At 39.2% G+C, this 20,817-nt stretch overlaps 2 protein-coding genes across 2 annotated transcripts in view; both read right to left on the reverse strand.

Moving 5' to 3' along the window:
* The window catches only part of LOC119736588 (cyclin-dependent kinase-like 1), a 39,638-nt gene extending 31,298 nt beyond the window's left edge, over positions 1-8,340 (reverse strand). The window contains exons 1-3 of the mRNA XM_038210608.1: positions 8,245-8,340; positions 4,360-5,011; positions 111-232 (exon numbers count right to left, since the gene is read on the reverse strand). Of these exons, the coding sequence (XP_038066536.1) occupies positions 111-232; positions 4,360-4,527 (290 nt within the window). The 5' untranslated portion in view covers positions 4,528-5,011; positions 8,245-8,340. The remainder of the gene's footprint in view (positions 1-110; positions 233-4,359; positions 5,012-8,244) is intronic.
* A 4,876-nt stretch (positions 8,341-13,216) lies between these two features.
* Positions 13,217-16,476, reverse strand: LOC119740443. The gene is made up of 3 exons (XM_038215761.1): positions 16,458-16,476; positions 15,869-16,072; positions 13,217-14,001 (listed from the first exon to the last, which is right to left on the reverse strand). The coding sequence occupies exons 1-3, from the start codon at positions 16,474-16,476 to the stop codon at positions 13,742-13,744; spliced, it is 483 nt and encodes a 160-aa protein (XP_038071689.1). The 3' UTR covers positions 13,217-13,741.
* Positions 16,477-20,817: the final 4,341 nt, after the last annotated feature.

Raw genomic sequence — 20,817 nt, forward strand, 5'->3', positions numbered from 1 at the left:
TTAAACAGCATGCTAACCCTCATATCGACCTCTGCCAAGTTCTGTCTCATTTTGCTAGAACACCTCATGTTTACCGGTATTGTAAAAATATGGTAGTACTCCTATCTTACCCTTTTGCGTACTCATCGAGGGAATTTAGTAGCGTCTTCTCACAGTACTCAAACACCAGGTGCAGTTTCCTCTTCCGTCGGAACACCTCCAGCAAGTTGACTAAGTTTTTGTGCTTCAGTTGCTATGGAAACCGAGAAACAAGATGCAAAGTAGTCAATGTTTATTCCAAAATACATCTTTGAAATGCTATTAAAAAAACGAAAACTGTTCGTGAAGAATTGGTGTTTACAAATTAAGGCTATTTACAATTGTTGATACTATGTTTAAATACCAGACAGATTTGGTGTTTTGTGTCAAATATTTCTAATATTTTTTAATTGATAAGGAACATTGTGTTGGTGATTTGAGAAATCGAAGCCATCTGTTACACATTTACCTTAAATTGTGTAATGTGTATTTAACATTGGGTGCCAGGGAAAAACCGTTACAGTTTTTAGTGTGAAAAACTATGAAAGTTCTTCGCTACTGTAAATTCAAAACCAGTATGAATAAAGTGTAAGTTTGGATCACAGCAAATCTGGGTTAAGTGCATTACCAATGCACAATATATTATGGGGTTTAATCATACTTGCTTGGGCTTGGTACATTTTGTAATTGTAAATGAATGTATTTTGTGTTAATGTCATGTAATTTTGTTTCAACCATCACACAAATTTCATATTTCTTAAATCTACAGTTAGTTTACTAATGAGAGGAGCTTTCTGATTGCTTTTGAGAATATCTACCAGTACCATATAATTATAAACGTTTTATATCTACTGTACCGGTAGACCTACCGGTAAGGTCAAAAACAAGTAGTTCTGCTTCCGATTACACGGCATTCCAAAATAGGGTAAGTAGGGAGGTAGGTACATATTTTTTTTGTTCCATTTTTGTTGTTGTGTACGATCATGCAGGAGTCTGCATAATTACAATGTATAGTCAAGAGTGAAAGGTAGAAATTTATGGATTTTGATTTTTTTTTCCTCATTTTTCCCTAAAAAAAATTAGGGTAGGGGCTGTCAGAATAGGGTGGGTAGGGAAACCGGAAGCATAACTTTTTGGGGGGGGGGGGGCCCCTAATTTTCATGACGTCCCAATGACTTTGTCATGATTGTTACGCCAACTTAAGTGACAGTTCCCAGTTAGTGAAAAATAAGTTACACACATAATATGCATTTAGTGTGCAGGCATGGGCGGAACGCCATTCAAAATGCGACATCAAAGCTAAAATACTGAGGTACACATACAAATGTAGCAATGCATGTATGTACATACATGTTTACATGCACAATACATGTACATGTATAATGTACGGCACTGTAAAGTAAATGTATGTATGGAATTTTTCAGCGTACCGTATCGTACATGTACATGGCATTTTTCCATACACGTCATCTGCCAACCTATTATTCAGTTTGATAAGTTCTGCACAAAAACAAATCCTCTGTGCACATAAGGTAAATGTTGTAACACCTCCAAACAATAGGAGAGGCTACTCTGTTACCATAACACAGCCCCCACACCTGGCCTCATTCCCAGCTACCCTTGACTGCTCTGTTGACTTGGTGCGCTGTCTGCCTTCTGGCAACACTTGATAAGTGCTGGGCCTGTACATATACATGTACATTGTACACAAGCAGTGCTTTGGGCAATCTTCAAGATGTGTTTCCACGTAAAATGTACGCGCTTGTGCAAACTATATGCTGGCAAGGCCGTGTGGACAAGTTTTACGAAAGAAGGTTTCAAGTGGAAGCCCAACATACAGTGTGTCCCAGAAAAAGCGGGGCCCAGACAAATCAGTGGCCATATCTAAGCAAATATTGAATGTGAGATTAAATTTTATTATGAAATGAAGACACAATCTCTTCTTGTTTGCATATGTGACACATGTATGTGTTCGTGAGTGATTCATGTTCACGGTCTCCCTCTCTCCACTAATTTACCAGCACAAGCTAACGCCGCAACAACAAAAATTAATTTGGATTTTATGGAGCTCGTTGCGTTTCTAGTCATGGCTTTAAAAGTTTTCAATCAATTCAGTTTATATTCCGGCAAGCAATAAACAACATCAACAGCATGGAAAAAAAACACAAACAAAATTTAGTCTCACATGATTTATAAGTTGTTTTGATATCGCCGCTGATTTGTCCGGGCCCACTTTTCTGGGACACTGTGTGCGCAATATTGTACAGTACAGTAGGCTAGTTCACGAACAAGAACACAGTGCCAATATGTACACATTAGCTAATCAAGAGTGTATTAATTACACACATTTTCGCACTCCGAAAGAACAGCAACCAAGATCAATCACTAGCTAATAATTCCTTCAAAAACTGTTTGAAAGCTCTCGTCTTCTTCTTGACAGGCTTTGATAATGAGCAACTACATGTACAATGTAGTAACGTGTACATTTTTATCATTGCTAGGCTGATCAATTTTTAGGAATCTTCTTGCAAGGAAAATGGAAAACTGTTTTTCATGCACATGTACATACATGTATGTACATGAATGAGCATGTACAGATTGTTTGCACTGATTTTAGTCACTGTAGCAATTCGCAACAAAAAGTGATAACCATACTAACAAAAACCTTTAGTACAAATATGTATCTGATACATACATGTACATGTAGTTCTCATCCAATTTCAAAAGCAGAGCTGTACACAGGTAACGTACGGTACATACGGTACTATGTACAAGTGTACACAACTATTTTGTACAATTTTGTTCAGAGACTAGAAACTGAATTTGTATTTTCCACCTCAAAATGCAAGTTTACAGAATTTGTCTTCTTCAGATCACTGAGGCCAATGGCCACTTCTTTCAGAGCAATGCCACTACCGCCCCAGTGTATTATTGTCCGTTCCTATGGCGACATCCAAACATCTCAGGTACACAACACAGCCACTTTGCCACATGACTGGGCAGATTCCCCGCTACCATGTCAATACAGATACCGCCTGCTGCACTGCCTTACATGTTCAATGAAGCTGATGTGTATGTAGGACTTATTTATTGAGCAATTTCATAACAGGACGGGCTATGAGAGTTATTTTGATGGAGTGTCTGTATGCCGGTTCTGGCCTTTATCCTCATGGACAGCATTAATAACAGCAGATCAGTTTTTATGAATGTAAAGTTCATGAGTGATATATTTTTGTGACACAATGCGCCTGTAAATTTAAATATTTTTTTTACTTTTGCAAGCTATAACAAAGTATTTTTTGGTGCGCTGCAGCTACCGTTTAGGGAAAGACCTAGTTAGCAACATATGTTGGAATATGTTCTAATTTAATTTTAAAAACATATTTGGTTCTTAATTAGTCGGACAAATTTATTTGTTAAGCCCTATATCATGTGCTTGGATACTAAAATTCCATTGGCCAATTGCATACTGTAGGAATCATTCAAACATGTCAATGTGCTTTTCAAGTTACAGAACTTTGAGCACAAACTCCGTTTTAAAGTTCTGTCCACGGATCATAGAAAAAGTAAGCGTTCTTTCAGCAAAACGAAAACAATTAACATGCATCCCTATGACAATGTATGAGAATTGTTTTTGTTTTGCTGAAAGATCCGTGGACAGAACTTTAAAACAGTGTTTGTGTTCAAAATTCCGTATCTTGAAAAGTACATGAGTGATTTGAATGATTCTTGTACTAAAAGAAAGCTCATTGATTAGGCTTTCATTACCCAGGTTTTAAAAGTGCTACATGCAAAACTTCTTTCAAAAATTGGTCCTGCCATGGGTTTCGATTTTTTTGGCTCACCCTATACAGTGATTTTCAATTTTGTACATGTACGTACTGTACTTACCATGTACCAACTTGCACTAGAATAAAGCAGTTGTTCAGTTAATTGAAACGGAAACCGAAAAGGGAACAATTGAACAATCAACAAAAAAGTTCTGCAGACTTCATGAGGTCCATAGCACAATTTAAAAAAAAGGTAAAGAGGCCGGACCTGGGTTACTAGGAACGGAGTGCCCATCTCTCTTTCTTTAGCAATTGGGCCAGACTCATATATGCTGCTGTGGGGGGATCACCACACCTCCACAGCGAGTCTGTTACCTTCCCAGCATTGAACAATGCCGGTACCCATTTACCACCTGGGTTGAGAGGAGTAATTGAGGTAAAGCGCCTTACTCAAGGGCACAACACGCATGGCCACGGCGGGGCTTGAACCCACAAACTTGCGATCACGAATCCTGTGCTCTACCACTAGACCACAAGTGCCCCACAACTAGTACGGAAAAATGCTACCTACCTTTAACATCCGGATTTCTCGCAGGGCAATCTTCTTGATGGAGGGGTCATCCTCAGACTCCACAAAGCGTTTGATGGCAACAATCTCCTCAGTGTCCCTATTCCGGCACTTGAAGACCACGCCGTACGACCCCTCGCCAATCTTATTCAGTTTCTCGTACTTGTCCATGTTTCAAGTCTCTTCTTTACTACCAATGCAATGGCTCCTGATGTGCAGCCCTATCACAAGTCTTTGGCTTTGCTTAGGGGATGTTCTGAGGGTTTTAAGTCATCTTTGCACAACCTGAATGAAGAGGAACTGCAGATATCTTCTGAAAAAGCTTCAGTTGTTTTCAAGAATGAGTCGGTCACATGGACAAGTTCTGAAGTGCCTCATGGCTGTTTTCTGGGGAGGGGTAGGCAGGTTCGTTTTGCACAACTAGTTTTGTACAGGCCAACTGGCTGATGGTCATGGATATTGCTTGACGACTACTGCTCACGGTGCATGGCTACAGTGCACGCTATGTTCACCTCATACAGTTATCCTGCTGCTTGCATGCACAATGTACCGTAGCTTAGTGTGACTGAGGGCCCTCTGATGACAATCCACACGCAGTAGTCCAACATACACCGCTGCAATGAACAATGTACACATGTACAGCCCACTCACTGATCTGTTGGGAGAGCATACAATGGTTGTCTTTACATCTAGAAAACCTCATTCACCTATTGAAATTAAACCCATGAAGACATGCTTTGTTGTGTTCCTCTCGAAAGAAAGCCTGTTTTTAACGAATGAACAATGGAAAATGCAAAATTTACTGCCCAAATCTACCACTGTGAAATGATTGAAAATACAGTTTTGAAACAATATTTCCTTTTAATAATTTAATGTGATTTTTTTATGATGGAACTTTTTTACATCAGGAGATGAAAATTCAAAATTGGGCATTGCCCTCAACAACATGATTTTTTTTTAATACTGCATAGCTCAGTGTTGTCCTTGGGCTTGTAAAAAAAATCACAAGGACAATTCCATGGAAATTTATGTTACATTTAGAGGAGATCTGACTAACCTGCAAAACAAGAAGGCCAACAAAATGGGGCCGTATCATAAGTCCGACGCCTCATAGGTCCGACACCTCATAAGTCCGAAATTTCGGACTAATGAGGCGTCGGACTTATGAGGCATAACATTTATTTATTCCGCCTCATAGGTCCGACGCCTCATAAGTCCGACGCCTCATAAGTCCGACAATGGAAAAACGAGGCGTTTAATTTGTCGGACTTACAAGGCGTCGGAGCTATGAGGCGTCGGAGCTATGAGGCGTCGGAATAATGAGGCGTCGGACCTATGAGGCGTCGGACTTATGGGCCTTTATTTGGTTAGGGGATGCGATTTTGTCGGACTTATGAGGCGTCGGACTTATGAGGCGTCGGACTTATGAGCGGACCCCAACAAAATAACTTTCTGTTGGTTTGGCAGTACGTTTTGATCAGTAACTCATACCCTGCATTTCAAAATTTCCTTATAGGCCTACTGTGTACTGATGAAAAAAATATGTTTAGTGCCCTTACAACATCATTAGGGTGTAAATACCATTTCAATTATTGGGGGGAAAAAACAATAAAATCTCACGTCTGCTCATCTTTGGTACAAAGCGTATGAAATTTATAATCAAACGAAAAATAATTCTTTTTCACATAAAATATGAACCTTTCTCTCTGTCTTAATTTTTTTTTTTTTACAGTTACACAATTTACATTTCGCGTGTTAAAACAGGGTGACAAAATGACTTTCTAAATGTATCCATAATTTGGGGAAAACCTAGTGTTTTTTGGACCAAACCCCCCCCCCCCCCCATTATCTCCCTGCCACATCACTCAAATGAAACTTGAAAGGTCTTGTTGACCCTTTCATTTGATACCACATTTGAGGTTGTGATGCTTGCAGTTTTGAAGACTTCATAAATTTTCCATTTTTATGGAATTGTTCACAAAGCTCATTCTGGTGGGACTCGAACCCACGACCTCCTGAGATAACTGAAGACATCTTACCACACGTCAAATGTGGTAGCAGTCGGTACCACAGCTGATTAATGTTTATGATGGATTTTTTTTGCGTTAGGGAAATGTTTCCAAAATTTGAACAGAAAGAGTTCCATACCTGGACATCGTACCTGGACACCCAGTGCACAAACTCTATGAGACTGGTCTGAAAAATTCCAAGTGTTTTCTCAGTAAATGCTTCAATATTTTCCCTGCTAAATTTGACTTTTCGGACATGTATGGCTGCACTGCAGGCACAAATGGGTGATGTCCATGTATGAAATTCTTCCCTTGGTGACTAGTACTGTACATGTATCACCCGTCACCAACGTGATTTTTATGATTAAATAATCTTTCCTTGGCTTCATGTCCTTTTATTTTTCACCACATCTCAGTCAGAGTAACTCAAAATATGAGAACACTTGTCAATGTATTCTCATGTTGATTATTCTTTTACATTTATGATTTACCGTTAATATCAGGTTCACACAAAATTACATGTTAATGAACTACAAATTTATGACGAGGATAAACTAATAAAATAAATAAACAAGGAAAAAAATGTTGCAACCTGATGCCATGAACATGATGAATCTGGGACTGAGAAACATTTTCAATTTTGTTAGGAATTACTTTACAATTTTCTTGACTCTCCATAGACCATAGATTTGTGTACACAATCGCGGAATGGCAATCTTTCCATAGCTTCATTCTAGATTCTACACAAATTTGACAGCCATGGCATTATCCGGCATGACACTGCCTAGCCCGACTGCGTCTGGCCGTACAGTACTATCGCAAGCTCTGTAGTACGGCCAGACGCCCGATGCTTCCACAGAGACTGAATTTTTTGGGCCGCCGATGTAGCGATATTGCTACATCTTTCGATCGCGATTATCTTTTCATCCAGGACACAAATTTCCAAAGTTACGGTTCGTAGTCGTAGAGCAACTCATACCTTTTCGAAAAATCGTTGTTTGGTCTCAATATTTTCATCCACCTGGCCACAAGACGAATTTCAGTAATCAGAATCCGCAAATATCGTCCTCCATGCGATTTCCCATGCGATTTCAAAATGGCGGCCGCGCTGTAATGTATGCAATATGCAGGCGCGCCCGCGTAAATCATGAATATGCATAAACAGTCTGTGACGTATGACCTCGTGTTTTTGGACGTGCGTGCGGCGGGGCCGTACGTCCAAAAACACGAGGTCATACGTCACAGACTGTTTATGCATAATCATGAGTTTACGCGGGCGCGCCTGCATATTGCATACATTACAGCGCGGCCGCCATTTTGAAATCGCATGGGAAATCGCATGGAGGACGATATTTGCGGATTCTGATTACTGAAATTCGTCTTGTGGCCAGATGGATGAAAATATTGAGACCAAACAACGATTTTTCGAAAAGGTATGAGTTGCTCTACGACTACGAACCGTAACTTTGGAAATTTGTGTCCTGGATGAAAAGATAATCGCGATCGAAAGATGTAGCAATATCGCTACATCGGCGGCCCAAAAAATTCAGTCTCTGTGGAAGCATCGGGCGTCTGGCCGTACTACAGAGCTTGCGATAGTACTGTACGGCCAGACGCAGTCGGGCTAGACACTGCCTGGCACCTAACGTTATTCACGCGTCACGCCAGTCAGTAGTCGCGCTAGCTAGTGTGTGCAGTACACGTACAGTGCGTGGAACGGTCGATGTGCTGCATGATGCATGCACCAGAGAAAGAGAGTAAATGTCATCAAAATTAAAATCCATTAATGAACCCATTTTAAACCTAAAATAATAGGCTTATTGCCGTACGAAATTCCAAGACAAAATGACAAAAGTATGAGGGAAAAAACTTCACTCACCTGTCTTTCGGTACGTTCTCAAGTGCTACTGCTAGTCTAGTTTTTGCATTTGGTCTATGATGGCAGCCATGACACTTACTAAATTTGCATAATTGATAGCTTTATCAATCCGCGAACAAGTTCGTCAGAGCTTAGCAGTTCTTACAACCTATAAAACATCCTGTTTTTCAATCAAGGATAAAATAATCAAAATAATGAAGTCTGCAGCTTTTTCGTTTCAAAACAAGCTTTTTATAATTGTATAAGTATTATCTAACATAACATTTCGGCACTACTTTCTCATTGCACACACTTCCTTGTGCGTGCTATGTGCGTCAGGGTCGTTGCAGGCAGTATTTTGGGTCATGCATTAATATGCAAATAACACTCCTTGGAAACGCAGTAAACTGAAATGTTTACATGTATGTTCAGTCAAGCATGTATTGCGGAAACTCGACATTGAACTTCTAAGCAATTAAACTAGTAAAGGATTTGTATTTTCAGATTTTGAACATATGAAGTGAAGATATTCTATGATAAATGATAACATTACATCGAGTGGTGGATTGTTCGGCTGGATATTGGTCAATTCGATTCATTTAATCATTTTGTTTTATTTAAAAAAACCTATTTATTAAAGAAACAAAACAGGATCAGCTTAAAAAATGAATTCAAACGACTGAATCACATTGTATAGTACAGTAATCAATAGAAAACTATCAATTTGACAAGTAGAAAATTTTACATCCTTTTGAGAAAAAAAAGGATCCTACATATGGGGAAAACGTATGTGTTGCGGAAAGAGAAGTCGGCCTTTTACAATTAATTTACAAACAACCAACAAACCAAGAAAACAAACAAATAAACACCCCAACACACCGACAAGCCAACAACAAACTAAACAAACAACAAACGCACGCAGTCATTGTGTACGTAATTTTGATGAAATTCGCCCTCTTCAAAATCGAAAAGTTGGAGGGGGGGGGGGCAGAGGGCCTGCAGCTTCTGATAGGGTAGGGGCATTGTATTAAAAGCGGACACTCAGTGGACGTACAGTAGGTGGCGCTCTTAATCCCTGACGACCGATGTTTCCCGCCGGGCGATGCCGCCACCCCGCCTTCTACATGCGTCCCTGCCTGGCTCGCTGTTAAAACTCTGTAGCCACTCTGCATCCCCCTTTAGGTGGGTAAAATCGGCGCTAAAAAAATATCGGTAAAAGGAAGAGCAACAAATATGCTGCAAGGCAGCAACTGTTCCTCAGAGATCATCGAAATACTTCACACTATTCAGAACGAATTAGGAACGTCCCGCTCTTAATTCGAAAGTTGAAAATAGTTAATTGATTGCTTGCTTGACATGGACCGAGTGGGGTTTTTTGGGTGCGATGTCTCATTTAAAAGCTAATGTACTTTCGGAAGTTCACTTTGTTTTTCAATTTTTTTATGTCCATTTTTAGGCGAATTACTATATTTGGGGGGGGGATGTTCACAATTAAAGAAACATTATTTTCAAGATGTAATATAACAGGCCGTTTATATTCATCATCATTAATTTGCTTTTATTTCGCTCAATGTCTCTATGATTTTTTATTTGTAATTTGTATAATTGTTTGTATAATGTTTGTATGTGTATAAACTGTGTGTATTTAATTTGGATGCTTTTATATTTTTTTCATATATGATTCCTTTCTGTAAAAATTGCAGTATTTATTTTTTAAAGGGGCGTATATTTATTTGTTCTTGTTTATTTCTCATGTTTTGTTGCATTTATATATTGGGTTTTGTGTTTATTCAGCTTTTCTTGTTTTACTATTTTTATCTTTGACATTTTAATTCTTTGTATTGATATTTGCACACCTTTTTACGTTACGATTACATTTTTCTTCTCTTTAATTTAATATGATAATAATGGTTAATTTTTCATAACTTGTACAGCGCCTTGAGCGTCTTTTTTTAGGCGGATTTTGGCGCTATATAAATGTTCATTATTATTATTATAACAACGTACATCTTTATTTTTTCCCAATTTAATAGCGTATACGGCGTTTCTCAGTCAACTTTATAAATCGAGCCATTAATAATGGTACAGCCATATTGATCGAACGAAAATTCGTTTTGATTATTGTCAATTAGTAAAAATTCATTGATTTACTACAAAGACATCTTGTTTTGTTTTTAATGCTACCAAAGGCCTGCCGAGCAGATGTAAATATCAAACTAAACCAAAGTTTTAAAAATACAGGCTAAAAAAAAATCAAAAAGTTATGTGCTGGCCAAGCTTTCAGGGATCGGTCTGAGCCATAACAATGCCCCAGCCAATCCCTTAGTTCTCTTCCGGGGTCTCGGCGTCCCCGACCAATACACACTTCCTTCCCTGTCCATCCATATAACCCCGGAGGGCCAGGCACCATGTAAAAGCAAAGAGCTAAGGGAGGAACAGGGCGGCCCCTAAGCCCTGATCCTCCGAGTGGACCACATGCCCTGAACCTGTACGAAGGCGCCAACCTGGAACTCGCGGACAGTACCAGCAGCAGTGCTTACCGATTAAGCTAAGGTACTGTTGGTAATTTACGACGGGAAATTAAACGTCTTATAATGACTGAATAGAATGTGTGCGTTGTAAAGCAAAAAGACACCGACGGGATTCGATCCCGGACTCCGCGATTTGTGGACGACGAATCTAACCACTCGACCATCAGGCTGCCTTAGAATTCTCCTCAAAAACAATGTGTCTTAATAATAGGCGGAGAAACGTGGAACATGGCTGTGTGCATCTGTTTTGGCTCCATGGACGAACAGAAGTCGGTATTTCGGGCAATAATGAGTCAACTGTTTTCATTTCTTTGGAAAATTGTATACGGCAGCCTCAATAGTCGCAGGCCAATACGTGTGCTAAACATCGTTACGCAACAATAAACACTATTATTAGGCCTATGTAGGGTTTTGAAACAGGCCTCAGGACGTGCGTTCAGGGGCGGATCCACGAAATTTGGCGGGTGGGGTGTCAGTCCCGTTAAATGTTTATATCTGATCTATCATTATTATAATTGTAAGCCTGTACATATTTTGCCTGTGTCGGAATAGGGTGGGCAGGGGAGGGGGGGGGGGTCGACCCCCTCTGGATCCGCGCCTGACTTTTACTCTTTGTGGACAGATACAGATTCTCAACTCCGTCACTACCACATCAACATTGTACGGACGTCTTTACAAAATAAACGATAATAGTTTTTACGGATTTGTCAGCAGTAAACATGGGACCGCTTCACAAGGCAACTTAACACAATGCTACAAGGGACCATCAAATAATTATTGTCATCAGATCATTCTTTATTTCCATTTCCCTGTAGTTTTAAGATGTTTTTCACAAATCGACTTTTTTTTCAGCCATGCTGAAAAACACTGTAGTTAATATTAACTAAGCGTAAACACAAGTATGTTTAATTTGTCCTGATACCGGTAACTATTCCCAATCGATACATGAAATAAAGAGAAAATGGTTGAATTGATAAACAATACGTTTGAAAAAAAAATTAATCATAATTGACAATTTCAATAACTCATATGTCAAAAACATTGAGAGTTGACCATGACATTGTGTATAGGCCTAGAGTGTTATTATATGTTGTTTGACAAGAGCGAAATGACTTTAAAACATACTGTCATGACAACTGAGCACAAAACTCGGCTTTGGAGCTCTTTCGAAATTGATTTCCCGAAAATACAGTAAAAGCAAAAAATGGAATCATTGGTCTTTTGGTGTTATTTGTTCATTTTTGTTATCGGGTTTTTTTTTTCAAACTTCTTTTTTTTTCCAAAACAAAACGTCATGGTTCATGCGCAGTTGCTCGGTACATTCTGTGAGTCATTTCGTTCTCGTGCAAGTAATAACTGACGAAAGGTAGAGAAAGGTCAATACGCTCTGAATTAAATCTCAACATCCCTAAAATATTTTCCAGAAATCTTCAGACCCATTAAAAGTAAATCTTTTTGTGTACCAGCAGAGTGACATTACTCGCTGGTTTACATACGATGGGCTAGGAATTCTATCTTGTCTTCTTTCGGAAACGAAGTCAGTTTGGACTTTTTTGTGGCAACACTAAGATGGGTGTTCTTAGTCATTTCAAGGGTGCTGCATTCGATTGTGCCTGTTGTGTCGATGCTAAAGTGGCACCCAAAGCGTCAAAATGCTCTGAAAAAAAGCAATCTGGAAAAAAATAATAATCCAGTCAAGACTCGATCTATTGATTGAACATTACATTTTCACTCTAAAACGTCCGGTCTCTAGTTTTAGTCACTGGGAGAATTTTCACTGTTGGCAGTGGCGCACCCAAGGGGGTGGGGGGCTTGGGGGCTTGAGCCCCCCCCCCCCAGGGGTTGTCATTTTTTGGGAGAGAGGGGTTTAAAAAAATTACGATATGACCGCATTGATTATGTATCTGACCTAATTTGGAGTAGTATTATAGGGTTGTAAATGGCGTAAAACATCGAAATGCTCCTGTCCCCTTCTCCCCCCCCCCTTTGTATTTGTCTGCGGCCGAAAAAATTGGGCAACATTTAAACGAAAAAAAAATCAAACTTCTAAAAAAAAAATTATTAGCCCCCCCCCCCCAGCCAAATCCTGGGTACATCACTGGCTGTTGGGAAATACGAGAGTAGGCATTTTCATACATTTTAAGGGCAAATGTGTACCCTTATTCTGAAGCACTAAATACGTAAAAGGCAGCCATTTTATTTTTTTCCCCTCGGGATTAAATAAAGTCACAACTTGAATTAAAGGTTTTAGTGATGCGACAAATTGTTAGAGGAACACATTTAGTGCAACTTTCTTCACCTCTTGAAATGTATGAAAACTATTTGACATCCCTGTTTGGTTAATTGTATCTAAAATTGCATTTCTTTAAACATTTCACATTTTCCATGCTTTTCCGAACAACTAAGGGTGCAGTTGCTGTGATGTCATTTCAGGAAGACAATTCCAATATGGGTTTTTTTTCTGTTGAAATGGTGAACCCAAAATTTGCTTATTGAAAACATTTCTGAGAAAGGGTTGATCGTTGGCTTTCTGCCATGTACTTACACAACAACGATTTACCACCCCCCCCCCCCAAAAAAAATGACGATACCAAAATATCCAAAATTCTAGCTGTTTGCAAACATTGGGGTTTCTGCATGCCTGGAATGACATCACATATTTACTCATGAATATGGACATTTGTATCAGCATAACAACAAAAAGGCGCCTGAAGTGAAAAGGACATTCACAGTGACAAAATAAGCTAAATGGGACACAAAGTTTTAATTTCAAAGATTGCATCGGAAAAAAATTGCCGCACTTCATAGGCCCTTATATATTTTCCCAATCACCCTGGACCCAAAACCTGGATAGACCTTATGCATTGTGGAAGTCTTCAGATGGTATTTTTTTGTTATTTACGATGAATACACAAAGATTTACTCTTGCCTGTTCCATAAAGATACAAAACTAGTGCCCTCTAATTTCGCCTATAATGACAAAGTTACTACATCGCGAGGAGCTTGGCGACGAATGCCAATGCGAGGAGTGCCGCTAGAGGGCGCACCGCACTGCCACTGTTGCAGTTATCGCCGTCGCAGATACACAGTTTGCCCGTGATATTACTCTGATCGGGAATTAAGTCAGGAAATATCATCAGAATTAAAGTAGCCGACTCTGCACCCTCGTAACACTTATTGTCGTACGTGACTGGAATCTGGAAGCATGCTCTAAGTGTTCCATCCTTGATGTCAACATCAGCTCCGGCTAAAATGAACCAGACGAAACAAAATGAGACACGAGTCGTGAATTTGAGCAGATGTCCGTTTTGTTAATAAAAAAAACATTCTCATGGGTTGTTGGCTATTACATGATTTGTTGATGAACAGGGTTTGGGTAGTTCACCCATATGCCTGCGCCTACGCACTCCTATAACATTCTGTCTTTTATAGTCTTGCTGCAAGACTGATTATGATTTCGGTTCTTCTATAAATTAAAGTGAGAATCCCGAACACCTTCCCTTTTGGGGTTTCTTACGTTTACACACCAAGGTGATTTATTTTTGTCTCCAAGATTGATATATCAATACGTCAAAACGAAATAAATTTCACCAAAACACATATTTGGAGTATCGTGTCAACATTTCCGCAGGACATTATGGTAACAAGATGATCTCAAACATATACTATTCGCCGTGTGTGTGTGACATCGAGAATGTGCGTGTGCGACGTCGATCGACAAGGATATTAAGCCGTTTGGTTGCGAAGGCGAAGCGTGGCCCGTTGATAGGCACAAAATCCGATTAGAATGTACTTAGACGTTATAACAGAGCAGTAAAATTCATGCACCCCAAAAAACATGGCCTTTTGAACGTTTTGTTTCTCAGAAAATATTCTCAGTATGATTGAAATGTTAAATTATAACGGAAGACCTTCAAGTCGCGAAGAAATCGTTTGAAAACGTCCCCAAATCTACGTATTTATATATATTTCTAGGAATTTCCGAAAGTTGTTATTCACGAGTAGTTGAACACTTTCAATTATCATCTAAGTAGTATACTCCAAATTCCAGCTTAATCTGTCGTTGCAAACGCTAGTGTTGCACCTTGAATTGTCTGCAAGGAAAATTTCGACAAGGACTTTTTGCCTGCCACACCCACGTGCATGGTTTTCGGTAAAGATCCTACTTCGGCCCTGGAACACAATGACGAAGATCGTTTTAGCATTTTCATAGCGTCACTAGGCTCGGCTTGATTTGGCGTGGGTTTCGGTATCGGCTAATATAAGCCGCCAAAAAGGGTGTTGTTTATTAATTAATAACTCGAGAAGCAGGCTTTTCTGCAAACTTTCACTGCATTATTTCTTGAGGCTTGAAACGATTGACATATATTGCAAACACCAGTGCTACAACTTTTAAAAATGCACGTAGCCAGGCCTATTTTTCAAATTTCAACAAAAAGAAATGGACATACGACAACGATTTTTTTGCACACCAGTACTTGGATCTTTATAAGGGAAATAAACCCTGAAAGTTGCATGACGATACGGTCTTCCAAACGGGAGAAATTTACTTTCACAGATTTTGCCCGCCTGGGTGAACACATGGTGTGCATGTAGTTTCATTGAAAATAAGGTGTTATGTTTAGAAATCGCCCTTCGCAACCACATGGCTGATTGAATGGACTTCAACTTTTTTTCTAAACATGTCTCATAAGGTTTGTACATGAAGACATGCCGAGGACTTAGCTCAGGTCGTCGGGGATCATGTTATCGCATAACCCGCAAGCTCAAAGATACATCGAAGTCACAAACGCGAATCGACAGATGTCTGCTACGCGCGCGTACCCAAACATGGATTTGGGGAACTAAGACAGAGATCAAGTCTTGGCCCATGGTCGACCATGATAAATGTTAAACTGTCCAGTTTCGGTAACCTAAAACTTAATAGCAGGATCTTCCGAATAAACTGAACTGAATGACCATTATTTTGAATCAATTATGGATCAAATTGATGTTGAATGTTCTAGGAAGCATTAATTTTAAATGGCATTGAATGAGCCAGGAATTTAACGGGTTTTTTTGGGGGGGGGTAAAGGAGTGGTAAAATTGGCCTGGAAAATGTGCAGCCGAATTACCTCTGGTCTTCCCCTTAACAGTTCCTGCAGCTTTTACGCACTTTGCGTTAAACAGTGTTCCGCCCTGGCAGGATGATTTGCCTTTGTATGTATCTGGAGAAGGGGAGTTGGCGCAGTCTGCCTTATGCGTGTACTGCTGGTCCAGTGGTAGGCGAAGTCCTGTTGAGTTGAATGTTGTGCATTCGTAACAGTTCAGTGCTAAATCTGCAAAGAGAAAAATCCACAGAGAATGAGGTGTGAACAGCCAGAATTCACTTGTTATTTTGTGATAATTAGCGGCATACCGGGTGGAGTCATATTTGAACGTTACTGTGACCTCAATTTGCATGTTGACCCCAAGTGGGCGTGGTAAATCTTGGTGAAGCACTTTTGCCACAAGTTTTCATCATCAACGTCATGTTTTGCGTTATAGCGACCCGTTAAGGGGTGTTTTCATATAGACAATTTTATACATATTTAACCATTCAAAATCTGCAAGAAACAAATTTACCAACAAAGCAAAACAATACAATTTTTTTTTTTTTGCAGGTGCCAACCGTGACTTCAGAGAACAGTGAAATCGGAGCATAATGTATACCATTTCAAGAACCGTTGGTATAACCTTGCATTTTGTGCTTCCACACACTCTTTAGGCTTTTTACAAGAAACGGGACACGCAGACATCAGACAGGACATCAGACAGACAGATAGCGTAGTTGGGTCTTAATATGGACTAGATTCACGAGGCCATTTTGGTCGTGTTCCCTGAATGTATTTTATAAATTGTGAACTGTTGAATGTGATGGTGCCAGACTATTCATACACTCTAGCCTCACTTTCATTTTTTTTTTAAATGTGGCTTAAACATTAGGGAATATTAATCACACATTTTGATTTATTTATCAGAGCAGACTGGTATTAATTTGTAATTAACTTTATGTCATTGCTTTCATTTCTCTTCGCAAATTCCAAAAGTGAGTATTTTACCTCGCTTTCAATTTCCATAATGATTAATAATAATAGGGAAAATCTGTAGTGTAGAGGGAAAAACGAACACTGAAAAATTGCCTGGGTTAATTTTACCAAAGAAAGGATGGAAACTGGAACTACCCAAACTTGGGTTGTTCTATAGCCAATTGTGTGGGTTAGAATTTCTGCTAAATTCAACCAAAACCTGTGGCCATTCAAGACCAAATTTAATTTGGTCTTGTATATGACTACAACGTTTGGTTGAATTTAACATAAATTATAACCCAAACAATTGAATATAGGACAACCCAAGTTTGGGTAGTTCCAGTTTTCACCCTTTCTTTGGTAAAATTAACCCAGGCAGTTTTTCAGTGAAGTGTACATGTACATTTTTGTACATTTTGTTCGCAAAAGTAAAGGATTGCACGGGAAGTCGTCAGACTTGACAACATTTCAAGAGATGCTATTTTCGAGTTAGGCCTATAACCCTAAAATATATTGCTTTTCATTTAAACAAAACAAAAACCAAAGCTTCAATTGATTCAATTGATATACACTTGGGAACACACACAAAAATATCAGGCAAAGAGAGATTGAACAATTATTTGACAAATTTTGCATAATTTGTTTGGCCCGACAAAAACTTCGGATGGATCTCTTTGTGCGTGAGAGGCCCAAAACCAAATTTAGAACATGGTACGATTGAAAACAAACAAACTTTTGAGAAGAACAAAGAAAGCGGCGTCTTTAATTTTTGGCGCGAAATTAACGCTGCATTAAAACCCTGCTAATTCGATGAAATTGGTATGGAAAACCATACAATGTGTAATGAATTAGAAAAGATAAACCAATTCCATCATTTCTGATCACTTTAGGGGCCATTCAGAATTTTCAATGTTTTAAATGTTTCGATTTTTTTCAAATTGTGGGTGGGTGGGTCAAGCTACATAATTGAAAATCGAAATTCACTTTCCATGGAAAAAAGATTAAAAAAACCAAGAAAGATAGATATTTTGACTTGCCTGAACTACGCGCAAGCGTTCCGATATCGCGATGCGTGTTTCTTTTCCAACTTCGTCCCCTGTATGTACTGTCAGTGGCGTAGCCAGGAATTTTTCAGTGGGGGGGGGGGGGGGGGGGGGGGGCGCTGGCGCTGGGGGGCTGGAACATTTCATGGGGGGGGGGCGTCATGTTGATCAACTATAATTTTTTTAGAAACTCAAAATCTCAGTGGGGGAGGCGACTGGGGGGGGGCGACAAGGTTTCATGGGGGGGGGGCTGGCTGTCGCCCCCACGGCGCCCCCCCCCCCCCCCCGTGTCTACGCCACTGCAGGTCATACAGTTAAAGTTTATGTAAACTTGTATGAAAAGTCAAAGAAAAGTAACTCCCATGATCTATTTGACACCAAGTTTGTGTTAACTTGCCGGTAACGCCCTAACAAATTATCCAGACAAATATGTTTATTTTGTAACATTTGATGTTCGTCTGTCGGTCTTCTATGCTGTTATGTTTACTTTTAGGTACCTTCAATGGTACTATGTTTAATTAACCTGTTCATTTGTTTAATTAAACTAATAACGCACATATAGTTGCCAAATATGGCACTAACAAGTTTGAGGGCGGCAATTTCATCTTTAAAAATCTGGGTACGTCGGATTACTGTACACACAATTGTCCTGGAAACAACAGTACCAAAGTACAGAAAGTCGTACGCAAGAGCTCCCCAGCAAGTATCGCTGACGCCATTATGATTCCAAAATTTCTCACTGTGTCACACAGTGAAATAACTAAACAGCGTCGTTGTATTGTGAACACATACAAGCATTCAAGTCGCGTTCTTGCACACTTTCTGCAAGTCGACATAGATATCCTTGAACCACTGCCCCTGCTTTGCATAACAAGTGCACGTGAATGAACGATTCGACTTTTATTCAAAGAAATTTCTATGTACAGTCACCAGACTCTATTCAGTAAAGTCCCCGTCAAAACGAAAGTAAACAATCCACGTGCATACCGCACGGCTACACCGTCGTACAGTGTGGCAGGGACACCAACAAGTAACACAACAACTATTTTTTTTTTTTAAATTTATAAATATTCTGATTGAATTTCGTTAAAAGATACTTGTTGGTGAGGTATCACATATTCTAGCAAATTGATAAAAAAATGTACAATATTACAATATGCAATTTTGAGGGAAATGGGCAAAATACTGCATAAATAATGCCACTTGATCATATTCATAATACACAAACCGACAATTTTCATTTTCAGACCCACAACGAGAAATATTGTTCACACTGGGCTTATTGTGATGAGTTGTGCTTGGAATCCACCAATACATAAATTCCCATAGGCACCAAAGATAAATACCCCAATTTAAACAAATCGGGGAACATACTCTGAACCCTCACAGGTGAGCAAAACATACATCAAATGAAAGCTGAATTAATCCTCTTTACCTTTTTGGAAATCTTTTTTTTTTTTGGGGGGGGGGGGTTGACCTTTGACTTTTAGGTGATTTTTCCCTCCAACGATGATCACCCCATCGCCATTTTGAAAAAAAAAAAAACAGATTCCTACCACTCCATATCAATATAGATTCCATTCAAATGTTTTGTTCAGAAATCTAAATTCAGGAACATGGACCCTTCACTTCTACAAATACAGACCCTCAAGTGCAGGGGCCAAAATTCTTTATTATTACAGATAAACTAGTATACAAAGCGTAATTTGGCCGGATTAGGTCGCGCCTATTTGGGCTGCCTCTCATATGTACTGCGATCGGGAAATCTCCAGCGTAATAAAGACTTGAAGAAACTTTATTTGATTTATTTGATTCAATTATTTTATTTTAAATCTTAAAACATAAAATAAAAGCTAAAAGTTGGACAGGCTGCCACGGATATGTAAAAGTAAAAAACAAAACAATTGTCATCAGACATTTATCCAAACCCCTGCCAATAAAACAGATTTACAATTCCATTCATAAAAATTAAAGTACTATTGAAAAGTAAATTGTACAAATCATACGAGACGAGACATGACGAGACATGACGAGACGAGACAAGACTGGGAGATGAGACAAGACTCAGCAAAAAAATCATAGAGTGAAACATTGGACAAGCCAGACAGATACAAAAATATAAAAACGAACTAATAAATAAATACTCTTACAACCCAACAAACAAACAAACAAACACCCCAAACAACCAGACTCAATAACGGGAATGAATGACAAACGGGCTAAAAAGATTATTACAAACAAAACAAAACAAAACCGAGAAACAAAAGCAATCCCATTCCCCAGAGAGAAAAAAGCAAACCATAAAAACAAACAACCTAGTTGACATACATACGTCTACACTCACATTACATACACACACTAAAGAAACAACGAGAAACTAACCGGGAACAAAATGAAATAAGACACAATTTTACATTGACGATAAAATAAATTTGACTGCAATAATTCCTCCCTCAGTTTTAAAAGAAAAGATTCACATTTCCATAGTTAAAACTTTTTCTAATTTTAACACGGTGACTTCGGAGAACATCAATGAGGCAACTATAAGTGAACAGTTCTCTTCTCTTGTAATCCATGTGTCTATCAGTTCTAAGTTTCAAGTGGTGAAACGTTAAAAGCTGTGCGACGGAACTGCCTTGCAATTCCTGAAATTATTGTTGCATTCCCTATTAGTTCATTAACTTTATATTAGAATCAACATTATTATCTATGATAACGAATTTGGCGGGAAACAGAGCTTTCACTCAGTGACTTTACTGGTTTATTTAACTTCGTGGGGATTCCTCCAACGTCAGGCTTTTCCTTGGTTTCAACACCGGTGTCGGAGTCTCACAACACTAACTGGGGCAACCAAGTATGCCAAAGATTCTAGCTGAACCGAGTGGGCACGGTACGAGCTTTCGCTTCGCAGAGACGGCCGGACTGAAGCGGGAGCGGACCGCTACAGTGACGGGGAAGCAACAGCTGGAAGGG

This window comes from Patiria miniata, unplaced genomic scaffold, assembly GCF_015706575.1.
Source record: "Patiria miniata isolate m_02_andy unplaced genomic scaffold, ASM1570657v1 HiC_scaffold_10, whole genome shotgun sequence".
Taxonomy (NCBI): domain Eukaryota; kingdom Metazoa; phylum Echinodermata; class Asteroidea; order Valvatida; family Asterinidae; genus Patiria; species Patiria miniata.

What these genes read in the sequence shown, in the direction of transcription:
- LOC119740443 (XM_038215761.1), bottom strand. An exon ending in TGTTAAGGGGAAGACCAGAG is followed by an intron (nt 14,002 to 15,868) that starts GTAATTCGGCTG and finishes GGTTCATTTTAG; the next exon opens with CCGGAGCTGATGTTGACATC.